General features: G+C 38.8%; 1 protein-coding gene across 7 annotated transcripts in view; it reads left to right on the forward strand.

The window, feature by feature from the left end:
- The window catches only part of MPP7 (MAGUK p55 scaffold protein 7), a 301,509-nt gene that overhangs the window by 208,507 nt on the left and 68,870 nt on the right, over positions 1-24,132 (forward strand). For all 7 annotated transcript variants that reach the window (XM_058681606.1, XM_058681609.1, XM_058681612.1 and 4 more), the window contains 3 exons: positions 2,632-2,706; positions 2,923-3,119; positions 3,608-3,672. In XM_058681606.1, the coding sequence (XP_058537589.1) occupies positions 2,632-2,706; positions 2,923-3,119; positions 3,608-3,672 (337 nt within the window). The remainder of the gene's footprint in view (positions 1-2,631; positions 2,707-2,922; positions 3,120-3,607; positions 3,673-24,132) is intronic.

Raw genomic sequence — 24,132 nt, forward strand, 5'->3', positions numbered from 1 at the left:
TATCTGAAACTATCAACATTTTTAAATTTACATATCCTTAATCAAGAAATTCAGTTTTTGGAAATAACCCTGAGGACATAATTTGGCAAATGTATTATATAAGTAAGATTTAAAAAATATTTAGAAATAGCAGGAAGGCTGCATTGATTGACTAATCATTCACCTGTGTGGTGGATTACGATGAGACAATCACAATGGCCGATAGACGGGTGTGACTTAGTAATACTAGGAACTGCTTATGGTGGTTGAGCCCTTAAAGGTCACTGTTCTAAGGGCATTGTATACATTAACACACACACACACACACACACTAGTAGAATGGGAAGGGATCATAAAGAAGACTTGCTTTCTCTCTACCTATGCAGTTCAGTATTATATGGATTCCTAATAAGATTTGTGAATTCTTGGGGCACCCGGGTGGCTTAGTAAGTTAAGTAGTCCAACTCATCTCATGGTTCATGAGTTCGAGCCTCGCATCGGGCTCTGTGTTGACGGTGCACAGCCTGCTTGGGATTCCCTGTCTCCCTCTCTCTGCCCCTCCCCTGTTTGCTCTTTATCTCTCTCAAAATAAACATTTAAAAAATTTTTTAAAAAGATTTGTGAATTCTTTTATGGTAAGCAATAACAATGATAGTGCCATTTTGAAATCACTACTGTTATAAAATTCTGGTATTTGTACTGTTAAAACCTCACTTTACTTGAGTCTCTGTGCTGTACTGGAGCTGGCTCTTTACATTTGCACGACCTGAGTCTATGCGGCTTTTCCCAACTTGACTTAGGCAAGTCACGCTGGTAAACGGAAGCTGGCTGTGGTCCATGAAAATTGGCAAACAATACAAATCAGGGCCTTTTCTTTTCTTTTCTTTTACACAGCAGAGCCCTGGTTTATGAGCACACCATTGACAGTAAGCCTCAGAGATAATCCCCCCATTCTCCTGTCTCTCCCTCCTTCCTGCCTCCTTCCTTTCCTATCTGCCTCATGCTGTCTTCCTCTTTGCTTTCCTCCCTCATTCTTCTCATATATGTGCCAGATATTCAGTGCTGTCACAGAGCTGACAACTTAGCAGGGATAACAGATGTTAAGAAATAATTGCAATAGACCTACCCTATGATCCAGCAATAGCACTGCTAGGAATTTACCCAAGGGATACAGGAGTACTGATGCATAGGGGCACTTGTACCCCAATGTTTATAGCAGCACTCTCAACAATAGCCAAATTATGGAAAGAGCCTAAATGTCCATCAACTGATGAATGGATAAAGAAATTGTGGTTTATATACACAATGGAGTACTACGTGGCAATGAGAAAGAATGAAATATGGCCCTTTGTAGCAATGTGGATGGAACTGGAGAGTGTGATGCTAAGTGAAATAAGCCATACAGAGAAAGACAGATACCACATGTTTTCACTCTTACGTGGATCCTGAGAAACTTGACAGAAACCCATGGGGGAGGGGAAAGAAAAAAAAGAGGTTAGAGTGGGGAGAGAGCCAAAGCATAAGAGACTCTTAAAAACTGAGAACAAACTGAGGGCTGATGGGGGGAGGGAGGGAGGGGAGGGTGAGTGATGGGTATTGAGGAGGGCACCTGTTGGGATGAGCACTGGGTGTTGTATGGAAACCAATTTGACAATAAATTTCATATGTTGAAAAAAAAAGAAAAAGAAAAATATTTTGAAAAAAAATAATTGCATAAATGATTATTTAGGTACAGTTACGATAAAGGCTAAAAAGAGGAATAGACAATGACATGAGAGTATATTAAAGGGAGACCTGTTCTCATCTGACATGGTCAGAAAAGAATTGCACGTATTGTTTTTGCTTGCCTTAATGAAATTAGAATGGATGTCTTTTTACCTTTTTTTTAAAAAAAAATTTAATGTTTTTACTTATTTTTGAGACAGAGAGAGACAGAGCATGAGCAGGGGAGGGGCAGAGAGAGAGGGAGACACAGAATCAGAAGCAGGCTCCAGGCTCTGAGCTGTCAGCACAGAGCCCGATGCGGGGCTCAAAATCATGGACTGCGAGATCATGACCTGAGCTGAAGTCAGACGCTTAACCGACTGAGCCACCCAGGCGCCCCTCTCTTTACCTTTTAATTAAGCTATTACATTTGGTATTTTACTCACTGACCAGAATTTATTAGCACTGGATGTTCTTCATTATTTTTTTCTGATGAGCCTTGCAGCTAATATAGATACAATTGAATCATGTATTTATAACTGCGTTGCTGACAGACAGTTCAGGTATTTTGACCCTAAAAACATGGATGCCGATACTTAAATATAATAGCCTGAACCTTGCACATCATCTGTTCTCACCGTATAAGGTGAGAACTGTGCATATTCTGTGTTTCTATGAAGTTGCTCAACATGGATGGTAATATGTTCATTGGCATTTGAAAAGTGCACAGGAGGTAAATGTGGATTTGGTGTTTCATGTTTTTTAACTTGACAAACTTGAGTGCTTTCTCATATTACAGGAATTTCTACAAAAATAGTTTCCTCAGTTTGGTTTAAGAGTAGAAACCCCAAGCTTGTAAATTTTCAGAATCATTCCATTTTCTACCTTTTTTGCCTGCCTTCTCCTTGGCTCTACAAGTGTTCTGATAAGTCTTCCCTCTGTTATCAGGCTCAGTCTCAGGGAGCAATTACATTTAAGATTATACCCAGCATCAAAGAGGAGACGCCGTCTAAGGAAGGCAAGGTAATCATTACTTAAGAAGCTTTTGGGTTTGTTTTGTGGGGCGGGGGGTGGGCACTAACGTTTTTCCTTCTAATACATATCCTCTTTGTCACAGCAAGTGGATTTTAATCTCTTTTTTTTTAAAAAAAAACAACGTATTCTTAAATCAAAGGAGAATGTTGGCCCCTCCACATTTCTTTTTGGTATTTACTCCTTTTAAATGAAACTTTCTTCCAGATGTTTATCAAAGCCCTCTTTGACTATGACCCTAATGAGGATAAAGCGATTCCGTGTAAGGAAGCTGGGCTTTCTTTCAAAAAGGGAGATATCCTTCAGATTATGAGCCAAGATGATGCAACATGGTGGCAAGCGACACATGAAGGTGATGCCAATCCCAGGGCAGGCTTGATTCCCTCAAGGCATTTCCAGGAAAGGTGAGCAAACTGGTGCACCATTACTGGGCTTTTGCTTCAAGTGACCTTTTGTTCTCTGCAAAATATCACTCGAGGATAGTTGTGATAAAATAAGCACTGAAACCTTGCTTCGGAATCCTTTATCCCCCCCCAGGTTGGGGTTTCTGTTTTGTCTAACTAAGTATGAATAATGACCAAAAATAACACGACAGTACCGGGGTCATATTCGGTTTTTGTTATGAAGCAAATGGAAAAATAGCACATTAATATCCGAAGCTGTACTGATGTGAAAGATGGAAAAAGAAGAAGAGTGATTTGGGAGTGGGGAGGATTTCTAAAACTTTGGAAGTTAGAGGACTCATTTTTTAAATTTGAATAGATTGCATTGTGTCCGTTTTTCCCCTGGCTTCCCGCTTTTTTTTTTCCTTGGGACTTTTAATATTTTGGTGTTATATTAATCTTGGATCTGTACTGAAAATTGATAGGCATTGACCTTCTTTTTCCCCCAGGAGATTGGCTCTGAGACGACCAGAAATATTAGTTCAGCCCTTGAAAGTTTCCAACAGGAAATCATGTAAGTTTGTTAATAAAAATGCAGAGTAACCAAATCTTGCTGTTTATTTTTGACTATTAAAGCAGGTGTTTGTGGTAGAACAATAGCTCATATTGCCCTGTGATAGCTTTGGGGTCATCGTTTCATGGCCGCCAAACAAATAAGAAATTCATAGTAGAATATTGAAGTGAATCTTTGGAAGAGAGGGGTGTTTGCAGTGTTTATAATAAACCCATGGCTCACACTTTAAGAAAATAACTACTACTCTCCTTGGCTCCTGAATGTAGGTGTTTTACAAATGTCACCTAAAGTGCAACTCTTTGATTTCTCCCAAGCTGGAAGGTTTGGGGAGGATACTTCTTGGTCAAATTAGGGGGAGGAAACCCACCACTTTCTTGGGCACAAAGGCTGTTGTGCCTAAGAATAGTTGTTCTTCTTTCTTCCTTGCTTATCCAGAAATCACAGGAACTCTGACCTTTAACCTGCCTGTTTGGAGTTGTTACGAGACTAAGTTAAAACAAAATAAGAGCAGAAAAAGGATGAGGTAGGATTACTGAAAAAGATAGTGTGGATTTAGATGCATTTCCCTACCCCCCCCCCCCCCCGGCTTCATACTGCCCTTCTCTCAGCTTCTCTTTACTCCCCACGCCTCACCCCTGTCAAATCCCCGTCCCATAAATTCCCTACTTCATCTCCTCTAAACGTTTCCTGGTTCTAGGCATTTTCAGAGTAAAAAAAGCCTTTTGTTTTCAACACAGAGATTGTACATTAAAAGGCAGAATGCACAAATAAATGGTCCTGGAATTTTACACGAACATCTGGTTTTAGTATTGTTGCATTTTTCACATCTCCTGTTATTTCTGTCAGTTTGTAGACGCGTATAGCCCAGGAATTACATTATAAGAGAGCCAAACTACAGTCGAGTATAAATCTCACAGAGCAAGCAAATACTTCAAGTGGAGCACGGATTCAAAAGCCTGCTTGTTCTTGCTCCGTTAAGTCTGGGCAGAAGGAAAACACACTTGTCATAGAATGCCACGTGGATTGTGACATCAGAAAGCCTACAGCTTAACCAGAATGTTGCATCGTTTTTAAGTGTGATGAATTTTCGCCAGCAGGGGCTGTGGGGTATCCACCTGACTTGCTCTTTGAAGGATTTCTAAACGGGGGCCTGCCCCCTTCGAAGATATTTGGTGCATATGGGATAAAGTGTGTGTAACTGGAAAAGGAAATCGATGTAATTCTACTTGAATCTGGATCCATACTCCCAATTTGCTTGAGTCTTAGGCAGCTCAGAAATGTCTAGTTTGATGTAATTATGAATTCTCATTTAGTGAAAGTTTCTATAAATATGTTTCTTTAAAGAACTACACAGAGTAGGTATGCATTGTCTTTGTAATAGCTCTCCTCAAACTGGTTTTAGTATAAATGTGTGTGAATATGAGAGTGGTTGTGTGTGTGTGTGTGTATGTGTGTGTTTATGTAGAGGTGTTGATTTAATGAATGGTTTTTGTCTGTTAATATGCATAGTTTTTTATATGACAATACCTTAATATTTGAATCTGAGAAATACTTATTCCAAAATTACTAAATGCTTTTATCTTTTAGGGTTTTTTGTTTTGTTTTGTTTTGAGGGTTTTTTTTTTCTTTCTTTTTCTGCCTCTTAAAAATACCATTTAGGAATGTTCACTGATTCTCCATTCACTTCCATCTTTTCTCTTGTTTTAAAACTAGACTTGATTCATGGAGAGACACATTAGTTGTTCTCATCTACAGATGTTCTCTGGTTTTAAATAAAAACAAATCTGGTCAATATTATCCAGATCACTAGGCGAATAGAAAATATGGCCTTATTCAAAGAGACAGTATAGTTATGTGGAGATTAAATAGGAATCTAGGACTTTTATTATCAATTAAAATTCCATTTGAAGGGCACCTGGGTGGCTCAGTCAGTGAAGCGTCTGACTTCGGCTCTGGTCATGATCTCACGGTTCATGAGTTCGAGCCCCACGTCGGGCTCTGTGCTGATGGCTCAGAGCCTGGAGCCTGCTTCGAAATCCATGTCTCCCTCCCTCTCTCTGCCCCTCTGCTGCTCACATTCTCTCTTTCTCTCTCTCTCTCTCTCAAAAATAAATAAACATTTAAAAAAATTAAATAAAATTCCATTCGAAGTTTTTTTTTAATGCTGTCTCCTAAATCTCTGAACTCAAAGGTTATGCCAAAATTATTATACGGGTTCTGAACATTTTTAAAGTCATTTAAAAGCACTTTGTTTTGTAATCTGTGTATTTGTTAGTGATTGTTTATATAACTACACTTGTAAAGGCCATTTGACCCAACACTTCCTGGACTTTAACATTCGGTACTTGGATTTTTAGGATAAGACATCTATCATGCTCTTTGCTAAATTACAGAATAATGCTATGAAAAAAAATAAAGTTGATATAAAATCTTTTATTTACATGACTTTGGGGTTTTTTTAAGTTTATTTTTTGAGAGAGAGTGAGAGAGCGAGCGAGTGGAAGGGTCGGAGAGAGAGGGAGAGAGAGAATCCGAAGCAGGCTCTGCACCGTCATCATGGAGCCCGATGAGGGGCTCGAACTCACTCACTGTGAGATCATGACCTGAACCAAAGTGGGATCCTTAACCAACTGAGCCACCCAGGTGCCCCTTATTCATATGACTTTGAATAATAATTCACAGACTAGGTGTTAAGAAAAGTTTCTAACTTAATGTAAATGTTTTTAAAAGAATTCTGTCACGTTGGTGTTTATACACTTACTAAAAAATAGTCACGTTGATAATTTTCTGTACTAAATTTTACAAGTACACTTAAAACCTAGGAGACAGTGTTAAACACTGAATTTTAGGATAATGACTCAGGTAATATATATCAAATTGGCCAGTTAACTTTTTTCACAAAATAATTGCTTGTATTACTATGGGTTTAGTCTTTATTTGACTCACAGTGTATCATCATAACTAAAGTTTGCGTGGAGGAAAAACTCTGAAACTATAGGGCTTCAGTCAATGTCAAGATAAAAGTCAAAAAGAAACAGAGAATCCAGGACTATTATCTTTGCATTTATGTTTCTGCTACAGCTCTAGACCCTGGCTCCATGGTAGATAAAATCAAGAGCCAGAATACTGACTTCTTCAGACTTTAAAGCTGGCATTCTCTTGCAAAACTCTGTGGTAGTCATCTTCGGTGCTTGGTTATTTCCTACCCCGCCCCTCTTTTTTAAAATTTATTTTTTTAATCTTTATTTATTTTTCAGAGAGAGACAGAGACAGACAGAATGCAAGCAGGGGAGGAACACACAGAGAGAGGGAGGCACAGAATCTGCAGCAGGCTCCAGGCTCCGAGCTGTCAGCACAGAGCCCGATGCGGGGCTCAAATTCTCAAGCTGCGAGATCATGACCTGAGCTAAAGTCGGATGCTTAACCGACTGAGCCACTCAGGTGCCTCCGGTTATTTCCTCTCCTTAAGAATCATGGCATATCTCATACAGACTGCAAACATAGGCCTCTCAAAGAAAATAATTTGTCCCTTGAAATTAAACATTCCTGAAAAATACGAACTCTTAAAACTAGAGCGTAATTAAATCTTAGAAGCTTGAGAGAGGGACTTATCTCCTCTACTCACCTCCTATTTTTTTCAAAGACTAGTTTACCCAGCAAAGACATTTGTCATGGAAGTCTGTGTTCCCTCCTTTCATCTGATGATAGGTTCTTACACAGTGGATTTACATTAGTCACGGAGAAGAGCAGACCTAGAAGTAGGATAGGTTTTCTGTGACACAGCCAACTCAAAGATTATTACATGACAGATACAGGTTAAGTGTTTTGGAAATGAGTTCAGAGTATATCTTATTGTCAAGTAACATACAGGAGTAGTTTTCGTGATTGACGCTTGGCAGCTTGCAATTCTTGTGTCGCTATAATTTAAAGTGCTCTATATGGTTTTCTGCCAAAACCTTATTTTTTATAGTTCAGCTGCATGTATATAAAGCAGTATGATATCACCTAACATTTAAAAAGAAACAGGATTTTCTTTAATCAAAATATTGTCTGTTCCCTTTTGTTGAAATTAAACTGTATAAGTTAAGAATTGTCTTCCTAACAGTTACAAACATTAATAAGTTTGACCTCAATAGCATATGACTTCTTTCTTTCTTTTTAAAATGTTTATTTATTTTGAGAGAGAGAGAGAGACAGAGCATGACTGGGAAGAGGGGCAGAGAGAGGGAGAAAGAGAGAGAGAGAGAATATGAGAATCCCAAGCAGGCTTTGCACTGTCAGCACAGAGCCCAGTGCGGGGCTCGATCTCATGAACTGTGAGACCATAACCTGAGCTGAAATCAAGAGTTGGATGCTTAACTGATGCAACCACCGCAGTGCCCCATAACATATTTAAATCTGATTTACGTGGTATTCAGAAAAGGCTCTTCTTATTCAAGTAGTATATTTTACAGGAGAATACCCCAGTATGATCTTCATTTACAGTAATTAATTTCCTTTTCTAGTTATCAAAGCATAAATACCTGAAAATTTCTCATACTGCTGATTGAATAATATTAATTGAAAATTTTTCTTTTATAAAACAGTTCTTGAGAATGCTTTAATGTTTTTTAATGTTTGTTTATTTTTGAGAGAGAGAGGGAGACAGAGCACGAGTTGGGGAGGGGCAGAGAGGGAGGGAGACACAGAATCCGAAGCAGGCTCTAGGCTCTGAGCTGTCAGCACAGAGCCCGATGTGGGGCTCGAACTCAGGAGCCATGAGATCATCACCTGAGCCGAGGTCGGATGCTTAGCCGACTGAGCCACCAGGTGCCCCTATAGAACTCTTAAAACCCAGAAGGTATGATTTTTTGACCTTTCAAAGATTAGAATGTAAGAACACAAAATGCCATATTTAGAATTTGTTTTAGCCAGTTGTGGCTGCTGTCATGTGGATACAAAAGAAAATATTTAATTGGAACCAAAGCCAATATTTGTTTAATTGGGTAAATACTTAATATTGAATTCAAACAAGATATAACTGAGTTCATTCAAAGACAAGCATTTTGGGGATTGAAGATCACAACCAACCAACAGCACAATTTAAATGTTTTAGTTTTATTTTTGTTTTTTATTTTTATTTTTGAGAGAGAGGGAGAGAGAATCCCAAGCAGGCTTCACACTCAGTGTAGAACCCGACACGGGACTTGATCCCATGACCCTGGGATCATGACCTGAGCCAAAATCAAGAGTTGGATGCTCAACCGACTGAGCCACCCAGGCACCCCTGCCAACAGCACGATTTAAACACTGAGTAAGCAAATGAATTCTCTCTCCACGGTACCAGTATCTTGGAAGGCCAAAAATTTGAGAATAATATACATAACCGTACTCTACAGGTTGTTATAATACAACTTTTCAAGTTGAGTAAGCTCCTTCCTCTTGGCATCTTAAACAATGCTTATTTATTATGTTCCTACATAAACTTAATTCAGAAATTAATAAGTAGATTGCTTATGTTCTTACGTTAAATTTGTACGCCTGAAACTTTGGCAAATATTTTCTCAATACTGGTGGGGTTTTAAAAAATAATGACTGTGGCTTTTTTCCCCCTAATGTTTACTGCTTTTTTGGGGGGGGGGGATGCCAGAGGTCAGAGTTTGTGTGGACAGAGGTAGAGATGAACTAAGCTGTAAATTGCATGTCTGACTGCTCATGCCATGAGATGGTTGAGCCGACGGCCTAGTTATTGTTGTTCACTTTTCATCTCAGTAGACTGTGTTCTACTTCCATAAATGAAGATGTTGCTTCTAAAACACTATCAGGGTGTGTGCGTTTAGCCTTTCCATATGAGGGGTTCTAACGCCATACTGTTTCTTGCCTTTTGTCGTGGGGACCCAATACCATGCAGGTAAGAAAGAGTTGCTTAACAATTAGAGGTGTGGTCACTGGTCGTGGATTATTACAGACTTTTAGGGAAGATTGCATAGGGGCAGAGCGGGGCATAAGAAAGCAGCTTCTAGGGTGGAGATTTAACTTTGCCCCCGTAAATGCTATCATACCTATATAGACACAGTTTCTCCCCTTGTCAAGAGTATCTGACATTGCTCTACATAGAGTAGCATCCAGCAGCGTGGAAAAGTTGCCCCTGCCCTGTTATGTTCGGCTCGTCAAATGCTCTTCACGAGAGCCTTTTCCACACTGTTCTCTGAAGACTGCCAAAATTACTCTTTGTGACCCTGTTGGCCTCTCCTCGGTGATTTTTGTAATTCTCCCATCCAGCTCTTCAGTGTTGATGTGGAGAGTGGACTCCTGGTAATGCCGGGAAGAGTCTCCTGTACCTCTCCGGTCAGGAGACACGCACTTGGGTGGCTCAAGCTTTGGGGGAGGAGGGGGCGAGAGGCTGGTGTGCTGGGAGATGGTGGGAGTAGACAGGAAAATTAAAAGAAACTTACTTCATTTGACCTCTCCCCTGACTTGTATTTTCTAGCCTGAAGTTAGAGTAATTTAAAAAGTGATTTTGGTGTGATTAGTATAGTATAGTAGTTAAAGACACAGACTCTGGAGCCAGATCGTGTGGGTCCACATCCAAGAGTGTTTTGCTTCCCTGTACCTCTGATTCCCATCTGTAACCTGGAGATAATAGCACTGGCTTCAGAGTTGTTGGAGAATTCAGTAAGTTTATGCATTTAGAGCGCACAGAACAGTGCCTTACCATAGTTGAGAATCCTGCAGTAATCCCAAGTGTCTTCTGGGATCAGCCTTTTGTATATTTGCCTCTTTGTTCGAACTTGCGAAGTGTTAAGGAAAAGTGTTCTTTGCTTTTCCTGTTGGATGTCTATTAAGCATGATGCTTGCTTGGATGTATATGCACGTGTGTACCATGCAGAAAATATCGTTCTCTTCCTACGTAAGAGTGTGGAGGAAATACTCTTCTGAGAATGTACAACCTTTTATTAGAATATGAAACATACCATACTCTATGTGATATGGCGATGTTTATTTTTTTGCACGTGTGTGTGTGATCCATGGCTTTTGTCATCTGATTTACACGACACTGTTTCTGTAATCGGGGTGCAACACTCAGTCCTGTTGTTCCTATCAGAAAACATACTTTCTGTTTAACAATCCACTTAACGGTGGCGTGTCTGAGTTTGCAGATTGACCCATCTGAAGCACAGCTTGTGTTATTTCCACTAAGCCTAGTTGCTTGGCTTGTCCTAATCCACCTTGCAAAGTTTATTATTTGTTTCCTGATAACTTGCCTTAGATGTACATGGCATTTCACAGCTACTAAGAAATGAGTGTAGATAAACTCACAACTTGGGGTGACTTATCATGTGAGCCTGAATAACACGATGTGCTTGTCATTTTTACTAATGCTGTTCAGATAGAACCAATGTAGTTGGAGGACCCATAGGTGTTTGAAAGATAAAAATAAAATGGTGCACACTCTCTCCTAAGTGTTTCCTTTGGCCCACTCCGCTGTTTAGAGAGAGAAGTGAGCAGAGAACTGTCCTGTTCATTCTACAAGGTCTCATAGCAAAATATGCTCTCCCTTGACTCATGGTTACATTTTGCTGCTATTAAATTGCCAGATTTTGTTTCCCACCTTTAACCGAAGGTGAGTCTCCTAAGTCAAAGGCAACTCTTAAATTTCTGTCCTATTAGTAACAACTATTTTTTAGACTGTTTTTTTAAAAATACTTTACATCATGAGGAGGGCACCTTTTGGGATGAGCACTGGGTGTTGTATGGAAACCAATTTGACAATAAATTTCATATAATTGAAAAAAAAATAAACACAGTAGGATGCATGATCAAAAAAATACTTTTCATCAAATAATATAGACAAAAAGAAGTAAAGGGTTCTGCCTGACTCACTTCATATTTGTAATAAGTTGATAATTGCCAGAATATTGTTAAATTTATAGGGTACCTAGACATTTTAAGGGCGTTTTAAGGGTTGTCTAAGTATGCATCCTATGTATTGAATAGATAGATTAGTTTACAGACAGAGCTGTGCTATGAAGATAATCCCCTGTTGAAAGTGTTATTTTGAAAAAAAAAAAAAGTTTTTTCCTCATTATTTTTCCCATTTGGGCACTTAATAAGCTGAATGAAGGCTTGTGCTTTTACTGCTTTTGGTATACACCTTCTTTTTAGACCAAGACTCCTCCAGTGCAGTCTAAAATGTAGGTTTTCATGAATTCTATTTATTTGTTGACTAACAACTTTGAAATATTTAAAATACATTTTTTTTTCCCCTTTGGCTTTTCTAAGATGTGGAAACAGTTGAGTGTGGTAGGTGGATTTTTTTTTTTCCCTTAGATGCATCTTCTTCCTACTTTGTGTTTTCTGCACATTTAATCATTTGCTTTCTCATTTTCTTTGTGCTTCTCAGAGGAAATTAAAGGTACATGTATAAAAGTTTCCCTGGCGTAGTCTACTAATTTTGTTTAGTACACATCTGGGCGGATTAAATTGAACATAGCAAGTAGTTTATAAAAGATTTTGTACATCCAGACATCCCTCTTGACATTACAGTAACTGAAAATCATGATTGGACTTTGTTTTAGAAAGAACTGCACTATTTTTGTTTCATATAGCAGAAATACAGAAAGTAATCTGCAACAGTACGTTGTTTTATTCTCTGCCGATAGTCTCAATGCTGTTCAAATATATCGACATCCTCACTTTAACATAAGGACGTCAGGGGCATCTTCTCAACTATTTGACGTCTGCACAAGCTGTGTTCTCAGTTCCAGAAGTACATTGATGCGAAGATTAGGGTTCTAAAGCAACAAGTGCCCCGCTACTTAAAATTTGAAGATACGCGTAACCCAGTTTTCATTTAACTCCAAGAAATAATGAGTAGCACGTTGTTTGTTTTAAACTGCTTTCCTCTGTTCATTTTTCAAAGTCAAAATCAAAATAGAAATATTCTGCCTTTAGTTCTTCCCGACACAGAATGTCTTCCCATCAAAAGAAAAGACTGTGTCTTCGTTGTAACCTTTCTCTCTAATCCAGAGAGCCGAAATAAGTTCTGTGTTTTACATATTATCCAAGAACCTGATTTACAAAAATAAGTTCACTTTGGGGATCCAGTGTGGTGATTTTCTTACCTGTGAAAAGTAGAAACGTCGTAGGCAGACCTTTCATAATTTCCTTGGAACTGCATCAGGTAACCCCTGCGGAAGGTTAACAAACAAATCGCATGATGTTTTGAAACATGACTCAAAACTTAAATATAAAACACAATGTTTTATGTTTAAGAGTGGCGTTGTGAGGGCTGGTTGATGCTGTGCTTTACAGAATCGTTTTGAGTGATTTATTTTTTTGCATCTGTGGCTGGGCTTCTCTAACTGTTCTGCTTTATTTCTCGGCTTTTGTTCTGTATGCTTTTACCCTCCATCCAGAAGATGCTGAATATGCTGGTAGCCACAGTGGAACCTATATAGGTGAGCAATCGGTCATGGAAGAGGATTTCTTTCTTTCTGTTGCTTTCTTCGAAACCATGATGTTGTTTTATCTTAAATGAGCATATCCGCCCTAGCATGCTGTGATGTTCCGGTGGGGGGGTGGGGTGGGGGGGGTAGCATGAACCTTTATGTGAAACAGGCTCAGTGGGTTGGACATAAAGGAATTCATAGTGTGCTTTTGTGGTGCTGTCCAAGAAGCTCTCCGGATGCTGTATTTTTGTAAATCATCGTATGTTTTTGGATGGAAGATGAAAACTGTGGTGAAGTCATTTTATGTAGTTAACAGCGGCTGGACTTTTCTAAATTATCTGGTTAGCTGTTAATTAGTCGAAGCTTCGAAATAACTTCTTCCAAAGTAACTTTTTGGGTTTTGTCTTCTAATGATTTATTCTTCACATAACACCCCTCTACATAACCATTGATTGGACAGCCCCAACTATAACTAAGCCTATGATTAAGGCGCTAATCTGTATCGGAAGGGAAAACTTTCCAGCGTGGCCACTCCAAGGGATGTTGTAAGCAAAAGCCAAGGTCTCTGGAAATTGTTAAAGGCATCAGAATTCTCTTCATCTACATCTCACATCAGACCTTTCCCGCCCTTGCCTTGTAGGTAACTGACTAGTTCCCTACTTGCACTCGTGACAGGTGACTGTGTGGAAACACAGCGAAACACAGCTTTCGAGACGACTGCTTCACCCTCCTTGATTTTAGACAATGTCTCTTGGTTATTGGAGAAATTTTCCAGATACTATATTTAGTATTTAATATATATTATCTCAAATGCTGTGAGACTGGTGGTATTTTTTCCACTTTACTGAAGGGAAACTGAAGTTCAGAAAGCTTACGGGAAACACCTAAGGACCTGCAGACAGTGAATGGTACATCCTGTTCCACATATATATCTGTGCACATAGAATGCCTGTACTTGACCTTTGACAGCATGCTGCCCTTTAGTTTTTCACTGTACAAAACAAACCAGAAACTCCATGCCGAAATCTAGAGTATTCCCGTTTTTAGGCTAGAAAAACTAGAAGTAGATGATCAGACAGGAGTTGAAGTTTCATTCGTTCTTTACTCATTTCAGAACAGTACAGTGTGCCAAATATTCTGTATATTGGTTAATCCCTTCTCCTTACACTCTTAGAAGCTTTAATGGCTTCAGGCAGCAAGTATTTATTGCCCTGATTCTGTGGTCAGCTGAGTGGTTCTTCTGGTCTGTGTCAGCTTGCTGAATCTTTGCAGTCTGGTGGTTTGGCTGGGCTCTGGTTGGTCTGAGGGGTAGGGGGCTCACTGGGTACACTGGTTTCTGTGTCCTATAGTTGTTCATCCTCCAGGACACTAGCCCGTAAAGCATCTCAGGGTTCCAGACGGCAACAGAGAAAAAAAAATCACCAGTATGTATGTGAAGCCTCTGCTCACATCGCATGTGCTAATGTCCGTGGGCCAAAAGGGAGATGTGAAGAGATGGGCAGACATTACTACAAGCTTCTACCTCTCTCAAAAATAGAGAGAGGTACCTACTGTCCCTGACTTGAAGGGCATAAACCTCAATTAGATGGTAGTGTGTATCCATCCAGTGAGTGACTGTGGTATAATGCGGTATCTGATGAGAGTCACATAAAATGCTGTAATTCAAGGATTGAGGGGATGATCATCCCAGCAGTGAAGGACTCGGTCCCATAAGAGATGATGTTAGAATTGGGCACCAAGCGTAAGGTGGAATTATAGTTAGCAGCAGGGGATGAAGGTGGAAGGAGTAACATGGGGAGAGGTGACTGTTGCAAAGCACCAGGCCTATTGAGATTTGGGTGACACAATGTGTGTGTTCTTTCTCTGCTGTGCTCTGGAACCCTGAGACCACAGTAAGGGCTGGCTTCCTGGACAGTGAAAAACTACAGGAAAATGAGGTCTGGATAAAATGGCTCCCGATCTAGCAAGAGCTCCATTGTTACCTAGAATCACTGATAACTCTGAGAAGCTAAATCGCAAGGTGTCAAGGAATAAGAATGGATAGTGAAAGAAAGATAGCAGTTGGGTTTAAGGTCATTTTTGTAGTTGAAAGTAGAAGTATTTTAAAATTTTTTTTTTTTCCAACTTTTTTTTTTTTTTTTTTTTGGGACAGAGAGAGACAGAGCATGAACGGGGGAGGGGCAGAGAGAGAGGGAGACACAGAATCGGAAACAGGCTCCAGGCTCCGAGCCATCAGCCCAGAGCCTGACGCGGGGCTCGAACTCACGGACCGCGAGATCGTGACCTGGCTGAAGTCGGACGCTTAACCGACTGCGCCACCCAGGCGCCCCGAAAGTAGAAGTATTTTAGTGGGAGAGGGAAATAGGGTCCATTCGTAGACTGAGATGATGGAGCTGATGGTAAAGACTTGAAAGTCTTGAAATCAGAAGGACTTTGGTTGAACAGAGTCCCAAAGCAGACTAGATGGGGTGGGACTGAGCCTCCAGGAGTGCTTTAGATTAAAAGAACTTGGCATTCGCAGGTGAGCTAAAACATGCAGATACCCCACGCCCCTTAGTAATTTTTAGGAAAAGGCAGAGGGCTTTCTGTTTCCAGGAGACCATGCTACATCACCCAAGTACAGACGAGAAGAGGGCACCATCTCGGTAAGATGGGAATATCATGCATCGTACAATGATTCATATCCAACTGGTAGTGCACAGTCTTTAGGCTATGTTTGGACAAAATATATATTTTTGTTAGGCCCACACATTTGAGAAATTCCACGTAAAAATTTCTGACTCCTTTGACGAAACGGAAGACTTGACTACACTGGGCCTTCATCTTCTGATGACCAGCTGGAGCTGAGTTACAACTGACTCTGTAAGTGGAGCATAAGGTCTCTGGTTGAGCACAGTGCCCACCACTTACGGTCTTGCCATGCTGAGGCGGGACGTCCGCAGACGTTCTCCTAGCAGCTGTGCTGGTGTTTGTGTTATACCAGTGATGCATTCCTTGGGATCCATGTTCTTCAATGTGGCGGAAATAAATATAGCCAGATTGTGTTTAAGAAAAATGGGACACCCTGTTTCTCCGAGGACTGAGTGTGTGGTGCCAAATGCATTCATGTCGATGGAAGACAACTTAAGATTTTTCGGCCTGTCTAGCTTCTGAAGGCTTCTGAATTTGCAAGCCCTGATGACAGATTATAGCTATCCATTCCACTCAGCTCCTGCTCTTAGAGAAAATTGTCCTTTCCGGTGGCAAAGGGAAAAACATGGCCAGTGTGTTTTAATATATGCGCATCATGGTGGTGTTTCCTTCTGGCCTAAATGCTTAGTCTGACGTGTGTAGCAAGAGACTGCCACAGGTTCACGTGTCTTGAAGTTCATTTAGGGAGGACTGAGTTAAGGGAGTCTAGCAAGGTGCCTGAGAAGAGAAGCATACGATAAAAAGACCCTTGTTTTTAAAATGAATATGAAAGAATAGGATTCATGAACGAATTGTGTTTCTGATTGTCTTCTTTTAAAGAAACACTTCAAATAAGGACCACAGATTTGAAACGTTTTCTTTTGCAGGATAAACAAGTTTGATAGCCTCTGGTTATTATATATATATAATTTAAATTATATTATTATTTTTTTTTTATTTTTAGACTACAATTATATACATTATGTACATTATAAATAATATAATATAACGGAACATATGACTGTTATGTGGGATTCTGTTTTACCCTAAAAAGCCAGATCCTCAAGATTTTTATTTTTTTTATTTTTTTCTTTATTTTTTTTTTATTTCCAGCTAGTTACCATACTGTTATATTAGTTTCAGGCATCCAGTGTAGTGATTCAACACTTCCATACATCGCCCCAGTGCTCATCACGACAAGTGCATACCTTAATCCCCATCACCTATTTCTCCCACCTCTCCCCCCCACCTCTCTGATGGTGACCATCAGTTCTCTATAGTTAAGAGTGGACGTTTAAAGGAGGTCTCACGAAAGTAACATGCTAACATAAATGACTGTTTTATGGTAAAAGTATTATCTGGTAAACACCTTAAAATATACTGTGAGTGTTAACGCTGTGACTTTTTATTAGTTTTTCTTTTTTTCCTCAAATAATTCTATCAATTTCTTTGTCTTTTGTTAGTTAGATGAGCTCCTCCTGTGCCGTGAATATTAAGCCCTCTCTCTGTTGTGCACATTTTCTTCTGATCTTTTGGTTGGCTTTTACCGTTTTCTATTCCAAGATTCGTAGCATATAGACGTTTCAAGATCTACATAGCCAAATCTGTGAATTGTCTCCTGTCTTCTGAGTTTTCTTTTGTATTCCCCACATCAAAATTCTTGAAAATAATTTTAAATTTTGTATTTTTATTAGAGTAACATATGCATTAGGTTAAGCCCATGAAATTGCTTCATAGTCCTGTTTTGTAGGTCAGAAGGCAATAGAATGCCATATGGCTCTATTTAATAAATTGAGAAGTCAAATAGTATTTGCAAGTCTTGCAAACCCAAAACAAGTGTATCTTTCCCTTTTCCTTTCTAGTCCTACCTTTTCCCTCAAGGCACAACCACTTTAACCCTGGTTAGCAGTTTCTTCTGGTATTTACAAAATATAACTGTATTATAGTAGTATTTCTAGATTTTCCCCTCTAATATTTATTGAATGCCTATTATGTTCTAGACTCTTCTAGGCACTGGAGTTTCAACAAAGATCAAAACAAATACCCTTTCATAGAGCTTCCATATTGGGGGTAGGTTGAGGACTGACAACTAAATCAATTATATAATACCTTAAATGGCAATTAGTGCTATAAAGAAACAAAACAGGAGGAACTGGGGAAATGGGGCTTCAGATTCCTTGTTGTTGTTTTTTTTTAAGTTTACTTATTTATTTTGAGAGCGAGAGTGAGCAGGGGAGGGACAGAGAGAGAGCGAGAGAGAGAGAGAGAGAGAGAGAGAGAATCTTAAGCAGGCTCTGTACTGTCAGCACAGAGCCCGACATGGGGCTCAATCTCACAAACCATGAGACCTAAGCAGAAATCAAGAGTTGGACACTTAATTGACCGAGCCATCCAGGCACCCTGGGCTTCAACTTTCTATTAAGTGGTTAAGGAAGGCCTCTGTGTAATGGTCATGTTTGAGCAAAAAACTGAAAAGCAGCCTTGTGGGGAATGAGAATTCCAAGGAGTGAAACAAGCATGTGCAAAGGCCCTGAGACAGGACCCTGACGCATCCAAGGGCGAGTAAGGAGACCGATGAACACGGGATGGATAGGACTTGAGGTTGGCAGCGTAACAGAATGGTAGTGGAGAGGAAGGGGACAGAGGGGCTCTTCATTGTGTGTAAGATTTGAAATCCTTGAAGAGTTCTGAGCAATGACATGACCTGACACATTTTTAAGGATCACTCTGGCTGGTCTGTTGAGAAGGGACTGCAAGGGAGCAAGGGCAGAGACAGGGAGCTATGTGGGAGCCCAGGCAAGAAATGATTGTGGCTGGAAACAAAATATTATCAGCGGAGGTAATCATAAGATACGAGATTTGGGATACATTCTGCAGATAAGACAGGATTTTGAGACAAGTTGGAGAATCAAGGATGAGACCATTTTTGGACTTAGTAACTGCAAGGGTGGAGTCACCAGTTCCTGAGATGGGGGAGACTATGGAGTAGAGGTTTGGGGTGGGGGGAAATCAAGGGTCCTCTGTGGCATATGCTGAGTTTATGATACTCAAATAGAATTGTTCAATAGGCAACTGGATAGGCAGTTTTGAGTTCCAGCTGTTGATTCAGAAGTTGTCAAAGTTAGGTAAGATTTAAAGCCATGAAGCTGGATGAGATCACCAGGGAGCGGATGTAGGCTTGGACAAGAGAAGAACCATAAATGAAAGAGAAGGATATCCAGGGATGTGATTTTTCTAGGAGCCAATAAGAGTGAAGTTGTAGGAAGGGAGGGAGTGCTCAAATAAGGTGAGGGAAGAGAATCAACCTTTGATATAGCGATGTGGGAGGTACCCGCAACCTTGATGAACAGTTGGTAGATGGTTGAGTTGAACAGCATTTGACAAAATTCAACACCCTCTCATGATAAAAACTTAAGAATAGAAAGGAATTTCCTCAACTTGTTCAAGGGCATCTACTAAAACCCAACAGCTAACAGCATGCTTAATGGTGAAAGACTGAGAATTTTCTCCCTAAGATCAGAAACTAACAAGGATGTGCATTCTGGTCTCTTCATTTACCATAGTACTGGAGGTGGAAGCCAGAGCAGTTAGGCGAGGGAAAAAAATAGAAGTCCTCCAGATTGGCAAGGAAGTAGTGAAACCATCTCTATTTGAAGAATACTTTATTGTGTACGTAGAAGATCCTTTTTCTGCATCAATTGATATGACCATGTGGCTTTTTTCCTCATTCTAGTAACGTGACGTATAACACTGATTGATTTTTATATGTTGACCCCAACCTTACATTGCTAATACAAGACCCACTTACTCGTGAGATATAATCCTTCATATATGCTGCTGCATTTGGGTTGCTAGTATTTTGAGGAATAGGAATATTGGTCTATAGACTTTCTTTTTCTGGTGACTTCTTTGACTTTGGTATCAGGATAATACTGGCCTCATGTAATGGAGTGGGAAGTGTTCCCTACACTTTTTTAAAGTGTTCATAAATTTGTTTCATTGTGTCACTTATTCTCTAAACATGTGCTAGAATTCATCTGTGAAGCCATCTGGTCCTGGGCTTTTCGTTTTGCAAAGTTTTTTGATTACTATTTAAGTCTCTTTGCTCCTTAAAGGTTTATTCAGATTTTCTATTTCTTTTTTCAGTTTGAGTAATAAATCACTAGTAATTTCTCTATTTCGTCTAGAGTATCCAATTTGTTGGCATACAGCTATTGATAGTATTCCCTTAAAATCTTTTTATTTCCTCTTGGTAACAATGTCCCCTCTTTCATTCCTAAAGTTTATAATTTGTGTCTTCTCTTTTTTTATTGATCTATGTATGTTAACGGTTTGTCAATTTTATTGTTTAATTTTCATTGGTTTTCTCTATTCTAAATGATATTAAAATGTAATTTATTTCTTCACTAAGAAATGCTAGTTTATTCTAAAATTTTAACATTTCCCTTCTAATCCTTTATATTATTCAGGCAACTGTGTACAGAGAGAGAAAGAGAGAGCGAGAGAGAGAGAGAGAGAGAGAGAGTGAGAGTGTGTGTGTGTGTGTGTGTGTGTGTGTGTGTGTGTCTAAGGAATTGGCTCACATGATTGTGGAGGCTTGGTAAGTCAAAATCTGTAGGTTAGGCCAGCGGGCTGGAGACCCAGAAATGAGTTGTAGTTTGAGTCCAAAGGCCTTCTGCTGGCAGAATTCCTTCTTCTTTAGGGGAGATTTTTTTTTTTCAACTGATTAGTTGAGGCCCACCCACATTATAGAAGGTAATGTGCTTCGTTTGAAGTTCACTGATCCAAAGGTTAATCTCATCCAAAAAAACACCTTCACAGAAACATCGGAATAATGCTGGCACAAGTATCTATATGGGCAGTATTGCTCAACCAAGTTGACACATAAAATTAACCATAAGATTCTCCTCCTCTATGTCTATGGTAATTATCACATTGAGCAAAAATTTACCCTTTGGAGATTTGTTATTTCCCATCAGTGTTTTTCTTACTAACAGAAGTAGTGTGAACAGTACAAGTCAACTAGATGGTTTTGGGACATTTTGGTCACTGTATCGTACAAATGACCATAGTACCCTGGTGTACATCAAATCCCAACAGATACCACAACTTTCACATATACATTGAGTGCCACTAGTTTTAAAGAATATCCATGTACACAGGATGGGTCTATATCCATCCTCGGTGCATAGCACATTTATCCAGTTCTAGGAAAGCTCTGGAAAATAGTCAAGGGAGTTTCCAGAAATTTAGACTTCTCAGGAGGACTTTTCCAAGGACAATTAAGAAAAATTTCTGAGACTCTGGCTTATTTTAGAACTTCACCCTTGCACCTCATCCTCCTTCACACTCTATCTCCTGAGTCTACAGAAGGAGAGGAAAAACAGAAGTGATTTACCCTGTAGACACAATACCCTCGGACCAAAAATGGGGCTACCCAGGGCCTGCTTGTAGATTCATGACAGCTATTGATCTAAATCAGGCCAGTAGCTCAGTGAATACATCTGATTATATTCACTTTCTCTGAAGTGCATAAAATCAAGCATGTTATAACATATATAAGTAGCCCTTAACCTCAAGACCATTACATTTTTGACATTCTGTGTCAAAAAATGATCTAATCTGACTCTTTCAAAAGAAGTAACATTATAATACTCCAAGAATTGAATGTCTGTTTGTATAAGAATTATATTGTAAAACCATACTTAATCAGCTGTCAGTGATACAAATGTACACTGTGTGGGATGATTCTTACTGATGTGTAACATGCTGCATTTCTTAGAGGTCTGCTTATCAATAAAAGAGATTTAGCTGTTATTATTGGAAGGAAGGAAAAAGCTCACTGAGCAGGCAGTGTAAGTTGTGTTAATTGCATAAAATTTTATGGCAGTAACATGAAGATAAGTTGATAGTATGCTGTAAATATGAAGTGTAAAACCTGGACCTTTTAATTTTTTTTTTTTTTTTCTTCAACATTTTTTATTTATTTTTGGGACAGAGAGAGACAGAGCATGAACGGGGGAGGGGCAGAGAGAGAGAGAGACACAGAATCGGAAACAGGCTCCAGGCTCCGAGCCATCAGCCCAGAGCCTGACGCGGGGCTCGAACTCACGGACCGCGAGATCGTGACCTGGCTGAAGTCGGACGCTTAACCGACTGCGCCACCCAGGCGCCCCAAACCTGGACCTTTTAAAGTTGAATCCCTGTGAGTCAAGGGCTGCCTGTATATAAAGATTGTCAAACCATTTATATTTATATAAATATATGAATAATTAGGAGTAATTAATTTCGTCTCACAAGCTGTTGAAAATTTCGTTTAGCTTTGGTGGATGGTGTGGAAGTGTGTGTGTGTGTGTGTGTGTGTGTTGGCTTCTATACAGCCATTGTTTCTCAAGAGTACAATAGCTTTGAAGATTCTCTCCTTTTTCCTAATGTAGTACAGAATACTTTATATGAAGAATATTTTTTTACATTGGTAAGAATTACAGAATGTTTTTACTCTGGTTAATTCATTATAGACATCGTGTTATAATCCATGCATCCTTATCATGCGTCTGTCTTCAAACATAATTTCTTGCAAATGGTTTCCTGAAAAATCATCAGTTTCTCCACTTCTGGCCTTACTGGAGTACTTCATGCATTCTTTTAAAACAAAATCAGTTTGGGGACTTCTGTAAGTTAAGACTGTTCTTTCTATTTAAAATAACTGAAGCATTTACCATAAAGTTCAATATAAACACAACTGTACATTTGCTGTTCTTTTAAATGTTATTATTTACCTATCTCTACTTCTGTGTGTGTGTTTTTTTTCCTAATCCTATTTCTTATTTCTATGTGTAAGCACCATTGATTCTCAACCAGTTACACTGCCTATTTTATAAACCTAGTAAAAATTCCCATTTGCTCCATTATTAAGACATTTTATTAAAGAATGTTTTGTAGGTAAGTACAGTTATGTCTAAATATACTGCCTTAATATTCTTCCAAAAAGTGAAATTTATACAAAGAGAACATTTAGAAGCATTCTTTTAAAAATGGTACAGGTTCTTTCTTGAACAAGAACTCTGCATAATCTCAACATGTCTGGAATACTACTTGGAAATATTTTCTCTGACAGAAAGAAACCATTCCTGCTTGGAGAATTTTAGGTTGCATAGACTCAACTTAAAAAAATATATTAAAATTTAAAATCAATTTTCTCCTCTTTTTAGGACTATATTTTTATATTTAATTTTATGTGTGCATACTGTATTTTCTCATAATTTTGAAAGCATGTAAAATAAGTAAAAACTCATTTCTTTATTAGCTGGCTGGCAGAAAATTAAATTCTCATATGGTTTCTCTTTTTTTGTGGTAATACTATGCTATGCTTTAAAAAGAAGTTGTCAGTGGTATCAGGAAAACTTTTTAAGACCGAAGTAGTTTTTTTTTTTTCTTGGAAATTGCAAACTGGTATCTTATATTAGCTTCCATGATTTCACAAGGTACTTTGAGTTTCTATTTTTTATTTTTAGCTTGAGATGAGCTGAATTATTCAAGGGTGTTTATGGCATTTGAACATTAAGTTTTATTGAGAGCAACTTTAAACGTGTAACATTCCAGAGGTGAATTTTGTATTTGCTCAAAGGCCTTGTTCCACTTTCTATACAAAATTAGCATACGTAAAGTTGGTTAATACAATCCATGGTCATGTTCATGTGTCTTGGATGATTTTTTCTTTTTCGGACATTGTTTTAGAAGATGAGTAGAAGAAGCTGCCTACCCCAGCTTTTCACATCTCCGTTACTTTTATAGTTTTATATTGGCGTTTCTTTTCAATTTAAACCTCCTCTCAAGATTTTTATCTGTTTATTTGTTCGTTCCTAATTATCCTTAAGTGTCTTTGGGACAATTTGATGATTGGGATACTATGGAAGTATCATTTCAGTAATATTTTTGTCTCAGGATCATGTCCACATAGTTTTTACATGTCAGTTATGATTTCTATCATTATAGCAACATTGGCATTATATTAAAAATGTTTATTTTAATGGAAATTTTCAATGTTTTGTTAGCAGGAGCCTAACATTGTGTAATAGTTTCCAGCTGCATAGTTTTTATTAATGTCTATGTGAGGTTTTTTAATCTTCTTAAAAAGTTCATTTGCATTAAAATATTTTCTTCCTTGTAACTAAGGTACCTATTGAACTATTAAATATTAGCTTTGTCAAATTAATCCGGTGTTTTAAGATACAAAAAATGATTTTCATACAATGTGTTGTAGTTCTCCCAAGTTAAAAAAAAAAAAAACACATTTTCATGTATTTAAGGAGAGAAAAAGAATTGAAGTGTTTATTTTTATCTCCTTTTAAGAAACTAA

Source organism: Neofelis nebulosa, chromosome 8 (genome assembly GCF_028018385.1).
Source record: "Neofelis nebulosa isolate mNeoNeb1 chromosome 8, mNeoNeb1.pri, whole genome shotgun sequence".
Lineage (NCBI taxonomy): Eukaryota > Metazoa > Chordata > Mammalia > Carnivora > Felidae > Neofelis > Neofelis nebulosa.